The sequence below is a fragment of the Amblyomma mixtum genome, chromosome 3 (genome assembly GCF_055824585.1).
Source record: "Amblyomma mixtum isolate Tamu chromosome 3, ASM5582458v1, whole genome shotgun sequence".
Taxonomy (NCBI): domain Eukaryota; kingdom Metazoa; phylum Arthropoda; class Arachnida; order Ixodida; family Ixodidae; genus Amblyomma; species Amblyomma mixtum.
Window position 1 is genome coordinate 217156420 of NC_143014.1, and position 16085 is coordinate 217172504.

General features: G+C 51.3%; 1 protein-coding gene across 1 annotated transcript; it reads right to left on the reverse strand.

The window, feature by feature from the left end:
* Positions 1-582: 582 nt before the first annotated feature.
* LOC149353677 (uncharacterized) lies at positions 583-15773 on the reverse strand. Its single transcript, XM_089575846.1, has 2 exons — positions 14189-15773; positions 583-612 (listed from the first exon to the last, which is right to left on the reverse strand). The coding sequence occupies exons 1-2, from the start codon at positions 15656-15658 to the stop codon at positions 583-585; spliced, it is 1500 nt and encodes a 499-aa protein (XP_089431972.1). The 5' UTR covers positions 15659-15773.
* Positions 15774-16085: the final 312 nt, after the last annotated feature.

Consider the following 16085-nt stretch of genomic DNA (forward strand, 5'->3'; position numbering starts at 1 on the left):
ACTAGAGCCATGCGCGCCCCGAAAAGCTGTAAAAAATGAAGTCAAAGCCCACTCGTTCTTTCCTTCCATACGCAAAAGTCCTCGTCCTCTACTCTGGCTCCCAAGCCTTTGGTTTGATGTCATACGGAAAACTTTCGCTAAAGGCATTCCATTGGTGCGTCGTTCTGACTGACGGGCGAAGGGTGGGCTTAGCGGGGGCGTCGCGTCGTCGCGCACGCTTTCCGCAGCGCTTCCGTTCTGGCACATGCCACAAACCCACATGAAGGAAAAAAAACTGAGGAGGGATCGTCCGGCGACAGCGTTGAACCCTAGTCATAAAAAGTAAAAAATAGTAAAACAGAGAGAGTCGGTTCTGCCCCCCGCCGTGGTCACGCCACGAGAGAGCCGCTGAGTGCGCGCTCCCTCCTCAGCTTTTTTTTCCTCTGTGCAAGCCCCCCAAAACAAGGTTTTAGTTACCTGTGCCAGTTCATGTATGCTTCAGCGTGTTCTGTGCATATTCCGTGTCGTGTGCAGCAGAGCCTTTCCCTCGCTCGCACACTCGACAACTCCGCACACACACCGCTTATCGTTCGTGCATCTTGTCTACACCTTGGCTCCATTGAACGACATGAGCTTAGGAGCAGAGAAAAGACACAAACACACAGAACACATAAACACACACGGAGAAAAGCAAACGGGTGGCTGTCGGGTCCGCGCTTCGCCGTGTGTTACGAACAAAACCGACTCCCCGCCCCTCTGGTCGTGAAACGATGGGGAGGCCTAAAAAAAGTAATGAAAAGGTGGCTCGCTAACTGGGGATGACAAACAGATGTATGAAAGGATGCGCTCGCGAACAAGTTTAGGTGGTCGAGCCGATCGCGCCTCTCGATCGTTCAGTGTGCGGAGGAAATGCAACGATGCTGTTTCGTCGTTGGATGCGCACGCAACGACTGGAGTCGAACCACGATACGGCACAAATTGCCAGGAGATTATGAGTTGAGTCGTGTCTGGCTCCAACGCATCGGCCTTCCTGACACAACGGTAAAGAATGTGGTGGTTTGCAGAAGACACTTCGCTCCGGACGACTGCGTCCACGACCCAAGCAACTGGGGAGAGGAAGGACAAAGAAAAAAACGCGACGAAACACCGCGAGGAGACCGAAAAAGCAAAATAGAGAGGCTTTTGTGAGACCCGCCCCCCCCCCCCCCCCTTTCAAATAGACCGGTTAGCAAAAACTAAGAAAATAATTCTTTTCAAGGCGACGTCATGACGTAGACATGTGACGCACTCCACCAGACACCACTCCTCCGGCTAACATCGGAGGAGGAAGGGCGATTTTTCCCTTGCGGAGCCTACTCGACGAGGTACGAGAGTTAAAGATCTCGAGGAGGGAACGGAAGGAGAGGAGCATGGCGAAGTAGCCTGATTGCGATGGCTGTAACTACGCTATTAAAGAGTCTTTTCAAAAAATATATGCGGCCGCGCCTTCCAGGGACGATGCCTCACTGCCAGAGAGGTAGAAAATATTTTCGACCTGTGGGTAGTCAGTAACGGAGTGGATTCTAAGAGAAGGCAAGCGTAGCAGGGGCGGCAGAAAGTTAGGCGGGCGGATGCGATTAAGAAGTTTGCGGGGATATGGTGGTCGCAGCTGGAACGACAGGGTTAATTGGAAAGACATGAGAGAGGCCTTCGCCCTGCAGTGGGCGTACTCAGGCTGATGATGATGATGATACACTCTTTCGTCTTGCACTGCGAGCAGCAGAATATCGCACTTTTCAGCGCCTATAGGTGGCGCGGCGGCATCGCCGTCATGGAGAACGGAGCGGTGATGGAGGTACCACGGAAGCGCGTGCGTATGAAGGAGCATGCAGCTCCCGACCCTGTTGCGTTTGTCGAAGCGATTCTGCCGCTCGCTGAACAAATGCAGAGGTGCTCCGTAGGGAATGATACACCTTTCAATGTATATGATCCGTTAACAGCTTGAAACCATACAACGCAAAGGAAGATAGGGGACTAAAGAAGCACTTTCATGCGCCTCTTTTCGATCCTCTGTTGCATTTACTTGCGCTAAAACTTTTTAACATGAATGGCTAAGTAATTGGCTTCAAAGTAGCGTAATTTCGGGTATGCAGTCCGCGGGCTGTAACGTAAAAAAAGCTGAAATTTTGCGCTTTGCGGCGCACTAACTATAGGCGCGGACAGTACAGTATCTTTCAATATCGCCGGATATGCATTGAAATTCCGTACGCTTACTCTATTAGAATGTTATTGTTCTGGGGTGTGTGCAAATAAATTTTGAGCACCGGTCGCACACATTGCTCCTCTGGGCTTGGTGTATCGGATGCGGAGAGTCTAGTGAACAAAATGTTTTTCAGAAATAATTGAGCCCTGCTGACACATGTGGACTGCATATTGTAAATTACAGTAATCAGCCACGACCGGCAATAATCTAGTGCTTTAACCTCGCCCTATTTACAGAACTCGTGAACATGCTAACGAGCGAAAAATACAGAACGTTTCGCAAAACATTACTGTGCACAGGGGTCCGCTACGTTTAAATGTTTCATGAGCACCACGGTCAGAACATCAACTGTTCACATTCAAACCACACCTTTAAAACGCATATATGCAAACTCTCTAACCGGCCTGTTTTTTTTTTATTCTTGACGCCCTGTCGTGAGAGTACTCGGTAATCTGTAGCGATGACACGGTGCCGGCTGTCAGCCGTGGTCGCAGAGGGCTAATATCCTTGATTGAAGTCATGAAACTCCGGATTGAGGAGTGCCGTAACCAGTCACGCTGTGGCGGCTAGCTCACCGATATAACGCCAGAAGAAATCTTTCTAGATTTCTCACAGTACACGACCATCGAATTTGAATCACTCACTTTATTCCCGATCTACAGCTCGAAGCTTCAATGTGCTTTCAATTTTTTGCACCTAGAGGAACTGCACAGGCTCAGTTCATCTCACCCGGCACGATTTTTGCACTGGGGGACACTACACAAACGATCGCTTCACACTTTTCGCGCCGGCACGTCCATTGCGCGAAGTGTAGCTGCTTGCACTGCGAACGCCGATCACCGGCAGACCGCTTCGGAAAAGAACCGCGTGGGGGCGCCACCGTTGCTGAAAAGTGCGTGCTCGCGTCGAAGCAGCATTGTTTTGAATTGGGCAGATAAATCCGCCCCGTAGAGGTTCTCAAGACTAGATATATATTTTAGCACAGCCGGACAGTCGTGCGACAAGTTGCCGTTGCTACCGTTGCCATGCTTGCATAGCCACATTTGCGGTACGACCGCAGTTGCCGTAGTTACCATGTTTATCGTGCGGCGATGTTAAAACTTTCTAACATCGAGAAGCAAATATTACGCTTCCACGCCCAGTCCTTTAACATAGCTGTTCGAATCCTCGCCGCCTTTCACGCGGCACGCCTACGTAAAGTACTGAACAAGGTCGCAATTTGGGCTTGTTGGTATATGGGTTCATACTTGACAAAAAAAAAAAAAGAGCGTCAACAAGAATTGCAGAAAAATCGAATACTAAGAAATACACAAAAAGGTCCGAACTGCAGCCCGACTTTTTCCCACTGAGTCATGCGCCACAGTAGAAGCTATAGAATCGGCACCATCTGTTCACAAGCTGGATTCACAAAGTTGTTGGCACGCAAGGTTATGTGGCTCATGGCGGCTCCGGGCTCAAACAGCCTACATTAAGGAGTCGACCACTCCTTTCCGACTTTTCCGCGCGGGCAGCTTTCTTGTTAGTTGTAGTAAACATCTCTTTTATGTCCTTCGCGAATTTGGCTGGTTGGCCGTGGGCGCCAGCTTTCTGCAGCCTCAGTAATGAACTCTGCACGCTTGATTGTAAAATATTTTATTCGCCGGAAAGAGCTTGGCAAGAGGTCTGCACGCTTTTCGTGAGTGCAGAAGCTTTTTCAAGTTGCGCGCCGCCCGCGACAGCAGAAAATAAGAAAAAAAAATGAAGCACAGCATGATGACGTGCGCTGGCTGGAGTCGCCGCTTTCCGGCGTGGACGGGAAGTGATGGAGAGCCGCGGGTCTGTTGAAAGGAGGCTTTCGGCTCAGCGTAATTCCTGTAAAATAAAACACTTCCGGGAAAAGAATTGCTGCAATATGCTCATGAGCTGGCGTCCTTTGCCGCCCGAGGCAATTCGCAGCCTCATTAAATGGTTGTGCAATGGAGTCTTGCAACGAAGCCTTGAGTTACCCGTCGGTACAGAGAGAATTCCCTCCTAATCTGACTAGCGGCCCCGTGATGAGCAAGTTTATTGTGAATTTATTATTTAAAGAATTCTGACGTTTGAGAGCCGGGAGAGTGGTACACCGTGTGGTGGAGGGCACTGGATCAGTTTGAACCACTTCGGGTTTACTGAAGAGTACCGAAGTTTCAGTTTTCGGGTCAGCTATCGAGCGCAAACATGGCCGCCGTGGCTGGGTACGAGCTTAGCAGATACGGCGCCAATGAATTTGGAGTGGGGTGGCGAGGAAAGGAGGGGGGCGGGTTAAGTTTGAGATAGGTATGATGCATCTTCGGCATTGCTACTTATAAGTATAGAAGTAGCATCATGCACTCACCCTCCACTCAGCGGACTGCAATACGGGCTACATTACCAGATAACATCTTCCTTATCAGCGTTTAAACGCAGAACTCGGCTAATTTCTCAGGAGGCGGCCACCATCCCTCGCCTTTAGAGTCAGTGGATTATCCAGTGAATAATCCACTGGATTATCCAGTGACTCTACTCGCCTCCCTTTGGCGCCGTTACCGGAGCTTAGAGGGAACTAGCCGATGGATATAGCAGAGAAGACGCTGATAAGAAGGAATCTTCGCGAAATGAGTTTGTCATCGTATGATTGCCGGTCACTCTTCGAAATAATGACAAGCTAGGTCAGAAATATCATGTACGAAGGAACTACATCATTCCACACTTCGGTTTATGGCTTGACAACTTCACTATATCTGATATCGATATCTAATAATGCTGTTCTACAAAACAATGTAGATGCATTAGATTTGCCATATTAGCACCTATTTCTTTTTTTACAAAAGAGGCAACAATTAACAGCCCAAGCTGAAATTATTTCTCCATCATAAAAATAACCCTATAAAGAAAGTCAATTCCTTAAACTGCCAATCATATTCAATTCTTTTTTGTTCAGTATAAACAAAGACAGTACAGCCAATATGATAACGACTCTTTTATTCAGACTCTATGAGGGAGGGGGCGGAAATAATAAACGTGATCACTAGTATAGATATGCCATTCCGGTCTTGACATCAGCTACGATTGTTTCGAAACGGGTGTTGTAAGCCATAGGTTAGGTCAGCCTTGCGATTATTCTATCGGTAATTGCTCCACTGTAGCGGAATTTAAATATTAGTTCAACACGAGAGTTTGAGACACAGATCGTCTCCACCGCACACACAAGCACCCACAATGGTTGTCAACTGCCACAGTCACCAGTTTGAGTCCACATCAATCTCATGAAGAAATTTCAGAACCCTCCCTCCTAAATGTCCCGTTTCTACGCGAGTTGCGGAGAACATTGAGGCACCCTTGCCCTTTTGAGCGAATCGATTAGGACCATTACCTTCTAAAGTAGCACTCTCCTCTCCGCTTTGTGATGAGGACAGCACATAAGATAACAGTCTGAATCACTGTATACGCCACATGAAGAACAGCGGAGATGTTGCCAGGCCTGTCTTACGTGTACACACTAACGTGCGAGCACCACCCGTGCGAATGCCTTGTACAGTGACTTCAGGCCTCTTTATCCCCTTGATCACACATGGTTTGTTGGGCGGACACAATGGCTGAACACCTTTGAACACCGTCTAGCTAGACGTCTCTGAGAGGTTTTTGGTTTGCTGGGAATAATCCCTTTCTGTGTAGTTGCTGGACCAAGTTAAGAGAGTTAACGCATAACCTTTCGGAGGGGAACCACGCTCTAAATTTTGAAGTGCGGACTTCCAGTCCGCCGGGACCTCCACAGGTTTAGCCAGGAAGACCTAAGTTTCCGTGACGCCGACTCAATGGCAATGCTTACAGCCGTCGTGGAGGACACTACTCGAGTGAAGGACACTACTCGAGTGAAGGACACTACTCGAGTGAAGGACACAACTCGAGGCCAGGCACCCCGAAGCCCCTCTAAACTCCGCCGAATTAGCTCTGCTGACCTTTTTCACGGAACAGTTAGCGAAAAGTTGCACTGGTGCTAGTAAATTCTCTTCCTTCTTCAGGTTCGTTTGCTTTTCTTCGGGGGAGTTCAGCCTCCTCCAAACGTGAGTTGTTCGGTGGTGTTTTGAAGCACAGGAGTCCAGAAGCAGAAGGTACGAAAGGGAAATTATATTTACAGAGTATATACAAGGCAAACTCAGTTACAGAAGCATGAAGTCACACAGACGTTTCAAGTACTGCAACTTAGAAGGTACTTATCTCACATAGAGATACTATCTCACACAGATACAACTTCGGGAAAATCTTACTCATCGACCGGCGGTCTCGGTTAGAGCCTAGAAGTTTTCCTTACGTGCTAAGCACGGAGCCTGGTTGGGACTTATCTCACACAGAGATGCGACTTCGGAAAATCTTACTCATCGACCGGCGGTCTCGGTTAGAGCCTAGAAGTTTTCCGTACGTGCGAAGCACGGAGCCTGTTTAGGACTTATCTCACACAGAGATGCGACTTCGGAAAATCTTACTCATCGACCGGCGGTCTCGGTTAGAGCCTAGAAGTTTTCCGTACGTGCGAAGCACGGAGCCTGTTTAGGACTGCCATTCCTGGCTTTTCCTTCCGTTTTTATTGCTTACATAAACAAAGGTGCTGGGGCGGTCATTTCTCTTGACCCGCCCCAGTCTTTGATCAACCAATCGCTACTTAATTTCGCAGTAGCCACGGCCCTGTGGGTTGGGCATAGCCTCGAAACCAGGGCTCGAATAAATAAAACAAACAAATCAAGAAAACATTCGTAAAACGCTCTCCACGCAACACCCTCGCCTTCCCCCAAGAACGCACTTTCCGTCTTAAGTGCATGCACGTGCGTAACTGCCTCAGGGCGGCCACCCTGGCGTGCTGCGTCCAACCGGTAGACCTTTGTTTACCTCCCCGCATGGCTACAACGCTATCAGTCAGCGGATCAGTCCTTTGATCAGTCGCGGTGGGAGGGAGACCACCCCTTTCGGGACGGCAAGGCCACGCCGCACGCGCGCCCTCTGCCCGAGGCGTCACGGCTGCGTTCCAAAGTGGCGTCCTCCCCATGCCGGTAATTGCTTCCGCATTTGTTGCTGCACTGCGCGAGCCACGCGGGAAGTACAAAGGGGAGAGCCAGCGAGGTCGTGTACGAGGCGCGATCTTACACGTCCCCCCTGAGAGGATAAACGAGCTTGGGAGTCCGCTCGTTTAGACAAGATCAACAAAAGATCGCGGCTGTCTACAAACACAATATGCATAGAAAGAAAATGACATGATGAAAAACGACTCTCGGGTCACAAAGATACAACACGCCGATACCGCACAAAAACACTCATGGATTATACACAGAGCATACACGATATCTGTCACAGTACGAGAGTCAGGGGCATGCAAGCATCCTTGCACAGAGTTCTGGCCACAGATCACCGATCACATCACAAATTGCAGCGGGTGAACGGGAACATTCACGTAGCCCGAGGGGCCATGGCTCATTGCTCCTTACCCCAGCTCGTGCTAGGGACGCGAGACAACGCGTCGGCGTTGCCGTTACAGGTGCCTTTCCTGTGTGTCACAACGACATTGTAGCGCTGCAAGGCCAGCGCCCACCTTGCCAGTTTTGCCCCATGATCCATTGTAGAAAAAACCAGCGCTTACAAACACGGACAGAGGACAAGGGAAACAGACTGACGGCGTTCTGTTTCTGACGCCGTCAGTCTGTTTCCCTTGTCCTCTGTCCGTGTTTGTAAGCGCTGGTTTTTTCTACAATGGATCACCACCAACTCGCCCAATCCTCAGTTCTTCTGTTGCCCCATGAGGCGTGCTCGTCGTTAGATAGGATAAGGGATTGTGGTCGGAGACCACGCTAACCTGTGCTCTGAACAACCAATGGTCGAATTTCTTGAGCGCCCAAATGATGGCAAATGCCTCGCGCTCGATTGTTGACCAGCGGGTTTGGGTTGTAGTGAACCGGTGGCTGGCGAAGGCGACCGGCTCCTCTCTCCCCGAGTCTCCCATCTGGGCCAGGCAAGCTCCGGCCGCGATCGCGGACGCATCCGTGAACAGCCAGTATGGCTTGAGCATATTAGGGGTATTTAGCGCTGCAGCTTCGCAAAGCGACGTTTTAAGCTGAGTAAAAGCTTCCTGCGCTTCCCGAGTCCAAGGAATCGCGTTTGGCACGCCTCGCTTCGTCAAGGATGTGAGCGGTGCAGCGACCTCAGCGTAGTTCTCTACGTATTCGCGGTAGTACCCGCATAGCCCAAGCAGGCTTCGCAGCTGCTTTTTCGTAGTAGGCGGCGCAAGGTCGCGAACAGCGGCCAGCTTATCGGGGTCCGGTCCGTGTGTACCGCCACCCACGACGTGACCCAAGTACTTGATCTGAGCTTGTGCGATCTGGCACCTCTCGGGGCTTACCTTCAGTTTGGCTTCGCGTAGTAAGCCGAGCACGATGCTTAAATGCTTCACGTGCTGCTGCCACGAAGCGGAGAAAATGGCGATATCATCGAGATATGCCGCCGCGTAGCTCTGGTGTCTCGACAGCAGCGTATTCATCATTCGCTGGAATGTGGCAGCGGCATTTTTTAACCCAAATGGCACGACGCGCCAAGCGTACTGCCCTTCGTGGGTGACGAAGGCAGTCAAATTCTGACTCTCGAGGGCCACTGGTACCTTCCAATAACCGCGTCTCAAATCTACGAGAGTAATGAACTTCGCGCTGCCGACCCTCATAATTAACTCCTGCGGGGGTGTAATCGGGAAGGCGTCAGTACTTGTAGCCGCGTTCAGCGCACGGTAGTCTATACACATACGCACTGAGCCGTCCTTTTTACCAACGCACACGACGGGATGAGCATGCTCACTTTCTACTATTTTTGCATCAGCTCGAGCTTTCTTAAAGCTTTCATCTGACAGCTGGGCCGAACAGAAGCTCCCGCGCTGCTCTGGGGCCTCGTCTTTATCGTCACGCGTTGAGCGCCGGACTTCGGCGGGGCACCCGTCACTACCTTCTTCATGTTGCTCGCCTGATGTCACGGCCAAGGGCGTCCGCAGAATTTTTTGCAGGGGGGGGCCCCATTGGCTGTTGGCGCCGGAGGGGGGGGGGGGTTATGTTCGTAGCAAAAAGGCACTATTTGCGGAGTAAATTTATTTATTTATAAATAAATAAAATAAATAAGTAAAATACACACATGAAAGAAAAACTACAAACAGCAAATTAAAGCGTGGCTAGGAGAGATACATTGGAGTTTATCAACGAAGAAACAATTAAAATTAATAAAAATGCAAAAAGATACTATCACTTCGTGGAGAAGAGTGCTCAGTCTTGCTGCATACGGGTTCTCGACACACCCGGATTGATGACCAGCACACAGCACAATATGTTCACAAACACGCAACGACAGTCAGTCAGTAAACAGCAACTGTAGACGCCTCGGATTTTTCTGGGCGAATTGCGTGATGACACGGGTGATAAATTCATTCCTGTGCTTCATTACACGCTCTCGGTGCACACTCATCATACAAAGGCCGTCCAGTCTGTCGTTTGTCATCGTTGAGCGTAGCCACGTTTTCACTCTCCTCATTGTACTGAAGGAGCGTTCGACCGTACAGGTAGTAACCGGCAAAGCCAGAGCCACCTCAATGGCTTTTGCAACACCAGGGAAGAATGTCTTGGCCTGATGTAGAAGCTCGCAGTAAGTTATTTCTGATGGGTCCCCAGTTTTGTTGCACCACATCTCGTACCAAGAGATGGCCTCTTCCTTGAAGTTGTCGACGCCGTAAAAGCACTGGAGTTCTTCGGCGAGAACAGCGAACTCAACACGGCTCAAGTGCTTCATTTTTGATGGATGCAGCTGGAGAAGTTTGAAGCTCCTCTCATTGCTTTCAGAAAAGCGCCGAGCTAAAGAAGCAGTGAGGGAGTCCAAGTACGGCACATATATTGCCACACGGTAGTATTCCTCCGGCGACTGAATCCCGTAGTTGTCTCGGTGGGCCTGACGAGAGACTTGTCTTGGCACAGATATCACCACATTTAAGTGATTGGCTGCCTCCCTTGCTGCATTCATGATGTTAGAGAACTCCTCTACAGCGTTCGTCCGGTGGCCGCGAAAAATACGTTGCAGCTCAGTGATGTGGTCATGCACAGAATGGAAGTCCATGGATACACCTTGCAGAATGTTCGTAACTGGTTCGAGCCGAGCGCTGTACTTCGCTACAATATGCAAGCAGACGATGAAAGATGAGCTTGTTGTTGCGCAGTAGAGGATGTGAGCTCGTTGTCTAGTTGCAGCGTTCGAGCATGATTCCGTGTACGCGAGCTCCTCGAGTGCTTCGACTATGGCCACGTAATGCTGAGAGAAGATCCTAATAGACTTATATTTTGCAGACCATCTTGTCACACACAGCATCGGAATGTTCGGCACCAATTTTCTCCGGAGTACGCTCTCGCGGAAGAAGTTTATGGTTTGTTTGATTATGCCAATTGTGTTTCGAATTTCAGAGACGTCGTTCAGATCGTTGATGACGAGATTTAGTTTGTGACTTGCACAGTGGAAAAATAGTGCCTTCGGGAACTGTTTTTGTATAATTTTGTTCACTCCAGCTTCTTTTCCAGCCATTGTAGAGCATCCATCGTACCCCTGTCCAACGAGGTTCGAAAGAATCAGCCCGACATTCGTCAAAAACTTCAAGATTGCCGCGGCGATGCAAGCGGAGTTTAATTGCTCCAGCTCTACAAATCCCAAAAACTGCTCTCGAACGCACACTTCGGCTCCCGCCTTGTCAATAAAGCGAACGCCTATAGACATCTGCTCTTTTCCTGAAATATCTGCAGTTTCGTCAGCAAGAACGGAAAAAGCAAACGCTTTGTTAGCTTCGGTAACTATCTGCTCTTTCAGGATGTCGCCACAGATTGTGATGATCCCGTTCTGGACGCGGACAGAAGTGTGCTTGGCATTGCCAGCAGAAGAAGCGAAGTGCTCCTGAAGTAGAGTATCTCCAGCTTCTACACGAAAGTCAAGCAGATCATTGAAGACTCCACTATCGGACTGCTTGCCGCGAATTGGCAAGTCATGCGTCGCGCAAAAGACAATGGTGGAAACTATTGGAAATAGTTTCTCACGGTTCCTTTCAACTTGCGCGTGGAGTGCTCTGTTCAGCTGCTCTACAACGGGTAGCTGCTTGCCTTTCATCACATCCATAAAGTTCTGTGAGGCCGTCATTGCCTCCTGGTGCCATTGGGATTTTACGTGATCCCTGCACGCCTCGTGCATTTTTCTGTAGTTACTGAAAGCGCGCACGATAAAACTTCCTTGAGTACCCCGGTGAACACGTGGAGGAAAAATGACGCAAAAACGACAAATAGCGCCTTTCGCTGTCGCTGAGTACGCAAGCCAGGGGGCGTAATCTCCCAGCCATTGATGTCGAAAAGGCCTCTTTCCAGGTGTTACATCCTTCTTAAAATCGTATGTAACATTTGGTGACCATGGCTTAGTAAGAAGACGTAACTTCAAAAAGTCCGGTATGCCAGTGAGTTTAGCTTTGCCTAGAAACTCTCCTAAGTCATATTCTTGAGGCAAGTTATTTGTTTTCTTGATGTTGTCTCCGGACTTCGATCCCAAGCAAGGAGAAAGGGAATCGTCTCGGCTTACTGCGTGACCGGAGCTCGCTGGTGAAGTTCCTTCCATGGAGACGACGACGTCGGCTACTGTCCGGTGATGAAAGGTTGCATCGCTCTGGTCAAATCCGGACTTAAATCCCAAGAAAGGAGAAATGGAATCATCTCGGCCTGCTGCATTACCTGAACTCACTGTTGACAGAGTCCCTTCCATGGAGTCGACGACATCAGCTACTGTCCGGTGATAAAAGCTTGCATCACTCTGTTCAAATGCTACACCGTTGTCACATATCACACCAGAATCTGCAGGGGCGCATTTGGATAACGCTTCGTCAGACAACCGCTGACGCTTGAAGAAGCGCCGAATGTCCATCATTCGGAACCGCGCGAGACAAAGCTGGCTATGGAGTTCTTCGGGGTTGGTAGTGTTAAAAATATATACACATTGATTGAAAAAACGGTTGAATGCGTACGTTGAAAACAAAAAATGACTATATATACAACGAAAACTTATTTATAAGATAAATGCACGCTCGCAGCTTCATACACCTCGCTCCATCTTGCTCGCGCAACCGCACAGTCGAGTATTTGCACACACACTACTCGCCGCTCGTCGTTTTCTCGTCCGCTGTCTTGATTGTTCTCAGCTTCGTTGACAACCGGCCACTAAAAATACCGAAGCACAAACACAGAGGCGCGCACACATGCAAGGGCCTACTTGCCGCAGTATCCCCGAATACGCACTGTTGGAGTTGAGGGTTCAGGACAGGAGTGCCGCTGAGCGAAGAGGTAGATGGCGAAAGGAGAATAGGTTTATTTACATTTTACATTGGTGGTTAGAAGTGAGACGATTCTGCCGCATCCGTTGTCGAGTTTTATATCCTTCTTCCCTAAAGTCCCTAGGTTGAGGACGCCCTTGCCGGAGTGGGAGGGGCCTAGAGCTTTCACCTGTGCGCACACACACGACACTGCACTCATGGTCACGCCCCCTTCACATGTGGAGTCTGAGGGAAAGAAGGTTGTCGTCGAGGTAGCGTTGACGGCGGTAGGTGATGGCCTCCGGCCAGCCGAAGGTTTCTGCGGGTCACCGACATCTGTTGATCATCAAATGCCACCCGCCGCTCGAGGCCAGACGCGAGGTCACGAAAACGCCGAAAGTGGTTCCTCGTGCTTGGGTCGGAGATGAGGCCCGCCAGCTTGTCGCGGTGCTTGGGCACGCCAAAGAGCAACCGGAGACGAGGCCCTTTGTTCCCTGGCACGGTCACGGCAAATGGGGAAGATAACGTTCGTCTCCCCGAGGCGGCGGCGGCGTTCTACACGTGCAGGCACTTTATGAAGGGGGTCTGGTTTTGTTCCTGCACTCCAACCGGGCAAACTCCGTAATTGAAGTCAGCTGGCACCTGGGTCCTCTCGGTGCTTGTGGTCCATGGCGGCAGGCCCGAAAGCAATCACCCTCAAGTCGCTAGCAGCCATACACAGTAGAAACAGGCGTGCTGGCGGCCACCCGGCGAGACTTGTTGTCGTCGTTCCTAATAGCACTTTGGGGGTGAAAGGAACGCCTCGCGACTTCCGAGGGGAAGGGACACTCGCCACTCCGGTCGGAAAATTTGTTTTGTGTGTTTTTATGGGGTTCAGAGCCCCAAAACGACTCAGGCTATGAGGGACGGAGTAGTACAGAGTTCCGGATAATGTCGACCACCTGGGTCTCTTTACCATGCACTGACATCGCACAGTACATGGGCGCTGTTGGGATTTGAGGCCCAGCCAGAGGTTACAGGCGAGCCAGGCGAGCCAGGCAGGCGCCATCGGGCTGCCTTGACCAAAGGCGCTGGCTTCCGGAGAAGATGCAAGGAACGCTGGTGTGGGGGCGCCTCTGGAGACTGCGTCGCCGTGAACAAAAGCAACTGCTAATCCCCTTTGCCGAAGATTCTGAAAACGGCGCTTCTACCGAACTGCGCTCTCCCGTGGATCGGAGGAGACAGCGAGCGGCGGCGGCGCCAACTCATCACCTGCTTGCCCTTGAGCAGCCCGACAAAGCGGGGGTGGACACGGCTGATTTGTCCCTCCCTCCTGAAGAATTCATCGGTGGCCGGATTGTGCACTGTCTGCCTCCGTGTGGCTACCTCTCTAGAGATCAAAGAAACAGGCACCCATCTCAAGACGCCTCGAAACACATGCTCGCCGGTGCCGCTGTATGTCTGCAACGACGCGTCCCCGCGGCACTTCGCAGATGTGACCCAAAGCTGGAAGCGGGGCCGCTTTTACTCTTTTTGCTGAGCGCACCGCCGCCCCTGGTGTGCGGCCATCACTCACGGTTAGAGTGAGTGATTTTCCAGGGGGGTGCAGCCGCCCCCCCTTGCCCCCCCCTCCGGACGCCCATGGTCACGGCCAACTCTTTGTTCTCCGGTTCGCCTGCCTGCGAATCGTTCGCGTGAGCCGCGCCTGTCGTTGAGACCGGCTCTAAAGTCTCCCTGACAACGGTGAAAGATGCTGTAGTAGGGCCAGCTGTAACGTGTGCGCCGCCCCGGGCGACTGCTTCATTGCTGTGTTCGCACTGTGCTAGCAGCTCCCAGTCTTCTCGCGAGAGCAAGCAGTCCACTCCCTCCGCGAGCTTGCCCGTAATTGCGCACACGACACGTGCTGCCTCTGGTCGAGCTACAAGCGTGGGGCGCCGCCTCATACTGATCGCGAGCGTAACTAGCTTCGCTTCTAGTGTTTCCCCGAAAGCTGAGACAAGCTTTATCTTCCCGGAAGGCTCATGAGACGCGTCTGGCACAAGGCTTTCTCTGACTACCGTTATTTCACTACCGGTGTCTATAATCGCCGTTGTCGGTACTCCGCCGCATTCGATCTCTACCTGCTGCAGCTTCGATTTGCGCACTTCTTCTGGCGATCTCGGGGATTTAATTTCTGCAACCAGAGCCCTGTGTGGGTAGGCCGACTCAGCGGTTTCGGCAGCGTCCTCGCTGGCGAAGGCTACTTTCTGAACCCAGGCGCGTTTATCGTTTGTCTGCGCGTTCTGCGCAGCGCGGGGGCAGTGTTTAGCGACGTGACCCTCTGCGCGGCACACATAACACTGTGCCTGCCGTTTGATGTCACTGCTTGAAGGTGGCCATGGGGACCTTTCTTTCTCCGCGTGTGCGGTCGTTGGTCGCACCGCGCGCCCCTTTCCTTTAGCTTGCTCGAAAGTCTGAAGCATCTGCGATAACTCATCCGGTCTCGTCCACTTTTCCCCCTCGCGGAGGCGCACATACTCCAGACCCTCGGTGCTTAGGCCAGCTTTCATGCGATCGGCTACGATAAGAGCCACCACATCTTCCTTAGTGTCTGCCTCCCTCGAACGAAGGTAATAGTGAAAGTATGTCTTCACGCGAGAGGCGAATTGGGCCCAAGTTTCCTCTTTACGCTTTGCGGCGCGTTCGAACCGATCCAAGTACTCGACGGGGGTCAGCTTTAGCTCGCTTAATACGGCCGCCTTCACTGACTCGTAGTCGCTGCACTCGTCGTCCTTAAGACCGCGAAGCAAATACCGCACACGCTCGGTCAGCGTCGGCATGATCAAGTGTACGCGGCTGTTTTCCGGCACATCGTACGTCGTGAAAACTCTTTCCACCTCGTCAAACCAAAGCGGTACGTCCGCGTCGCCCGGCAACTTGAGTCCCTTTAGGACTTTGGCGCATTGGGAGACTGGGTCGAGGCCCGTTCGCCGTTGTTCCCCTGATTCCGATATCAAGGGGGTCTGCCGGCCACCTGTCATCGCTATCCCAAGCTTCTGCAATTCGATGCGCTCTCGAGATTCGACTTCGAGCTTATGCTTCGCAAGCTCGAAATCCAGTTCCATGCGGCGGATTGCCATAGCATCGGAACTCGCCGTTGCAGCTACCTTTTGTAGCGCTTCTGCTATAGACTCTGATGTCGCTGCGTCCTGCTGCGACGTTTCGCCTAACTGATCATCGCCCTCTGACGTTTCGCCTGGCTGATCATAGCCCTCTGTAGCCATCCCCTTTAATGTTAGGAGAAGGTAAGTGACGCCAACCAAGTAAAATACAGGAAAAACACGACGTTTCGGGACCGGCTCGGCCCCTTCTTCACGGTGTGACTACGGGCGAGCGCAGCTTGGCTTTTTAAGCCCCTGTGTGGAGGACCTGCGGGTCAATGGCCGCAGCCCATGGACGTAGGATGAGGGGAGAGTCCCCAGGGAACGATTAACATTCTCTCGTGTTTGCTGTATGTGCCACGACTCGAGTAGAAGCCTCCTGCGTGGGTTAGCTTCCGTTTCCAAT

Excerpts from the sequence above, each read along its gene's own strand:
- LOC149353677 (XM_089575846.1), bottom strand. The coding sequence starts at position 15,658 with ATGGCAATCCGCCGCATGGAACTGGATTTCGAGCTTGCGAAGCATAAG. Across the intron at positions 613-14,188 it reads CGGAGAACAAAGAGTTGGCC|CTCATGTCGTTCAATGGAGC; the intron begins GTGACCATGGGC and ends TCTGCTCCTAAG.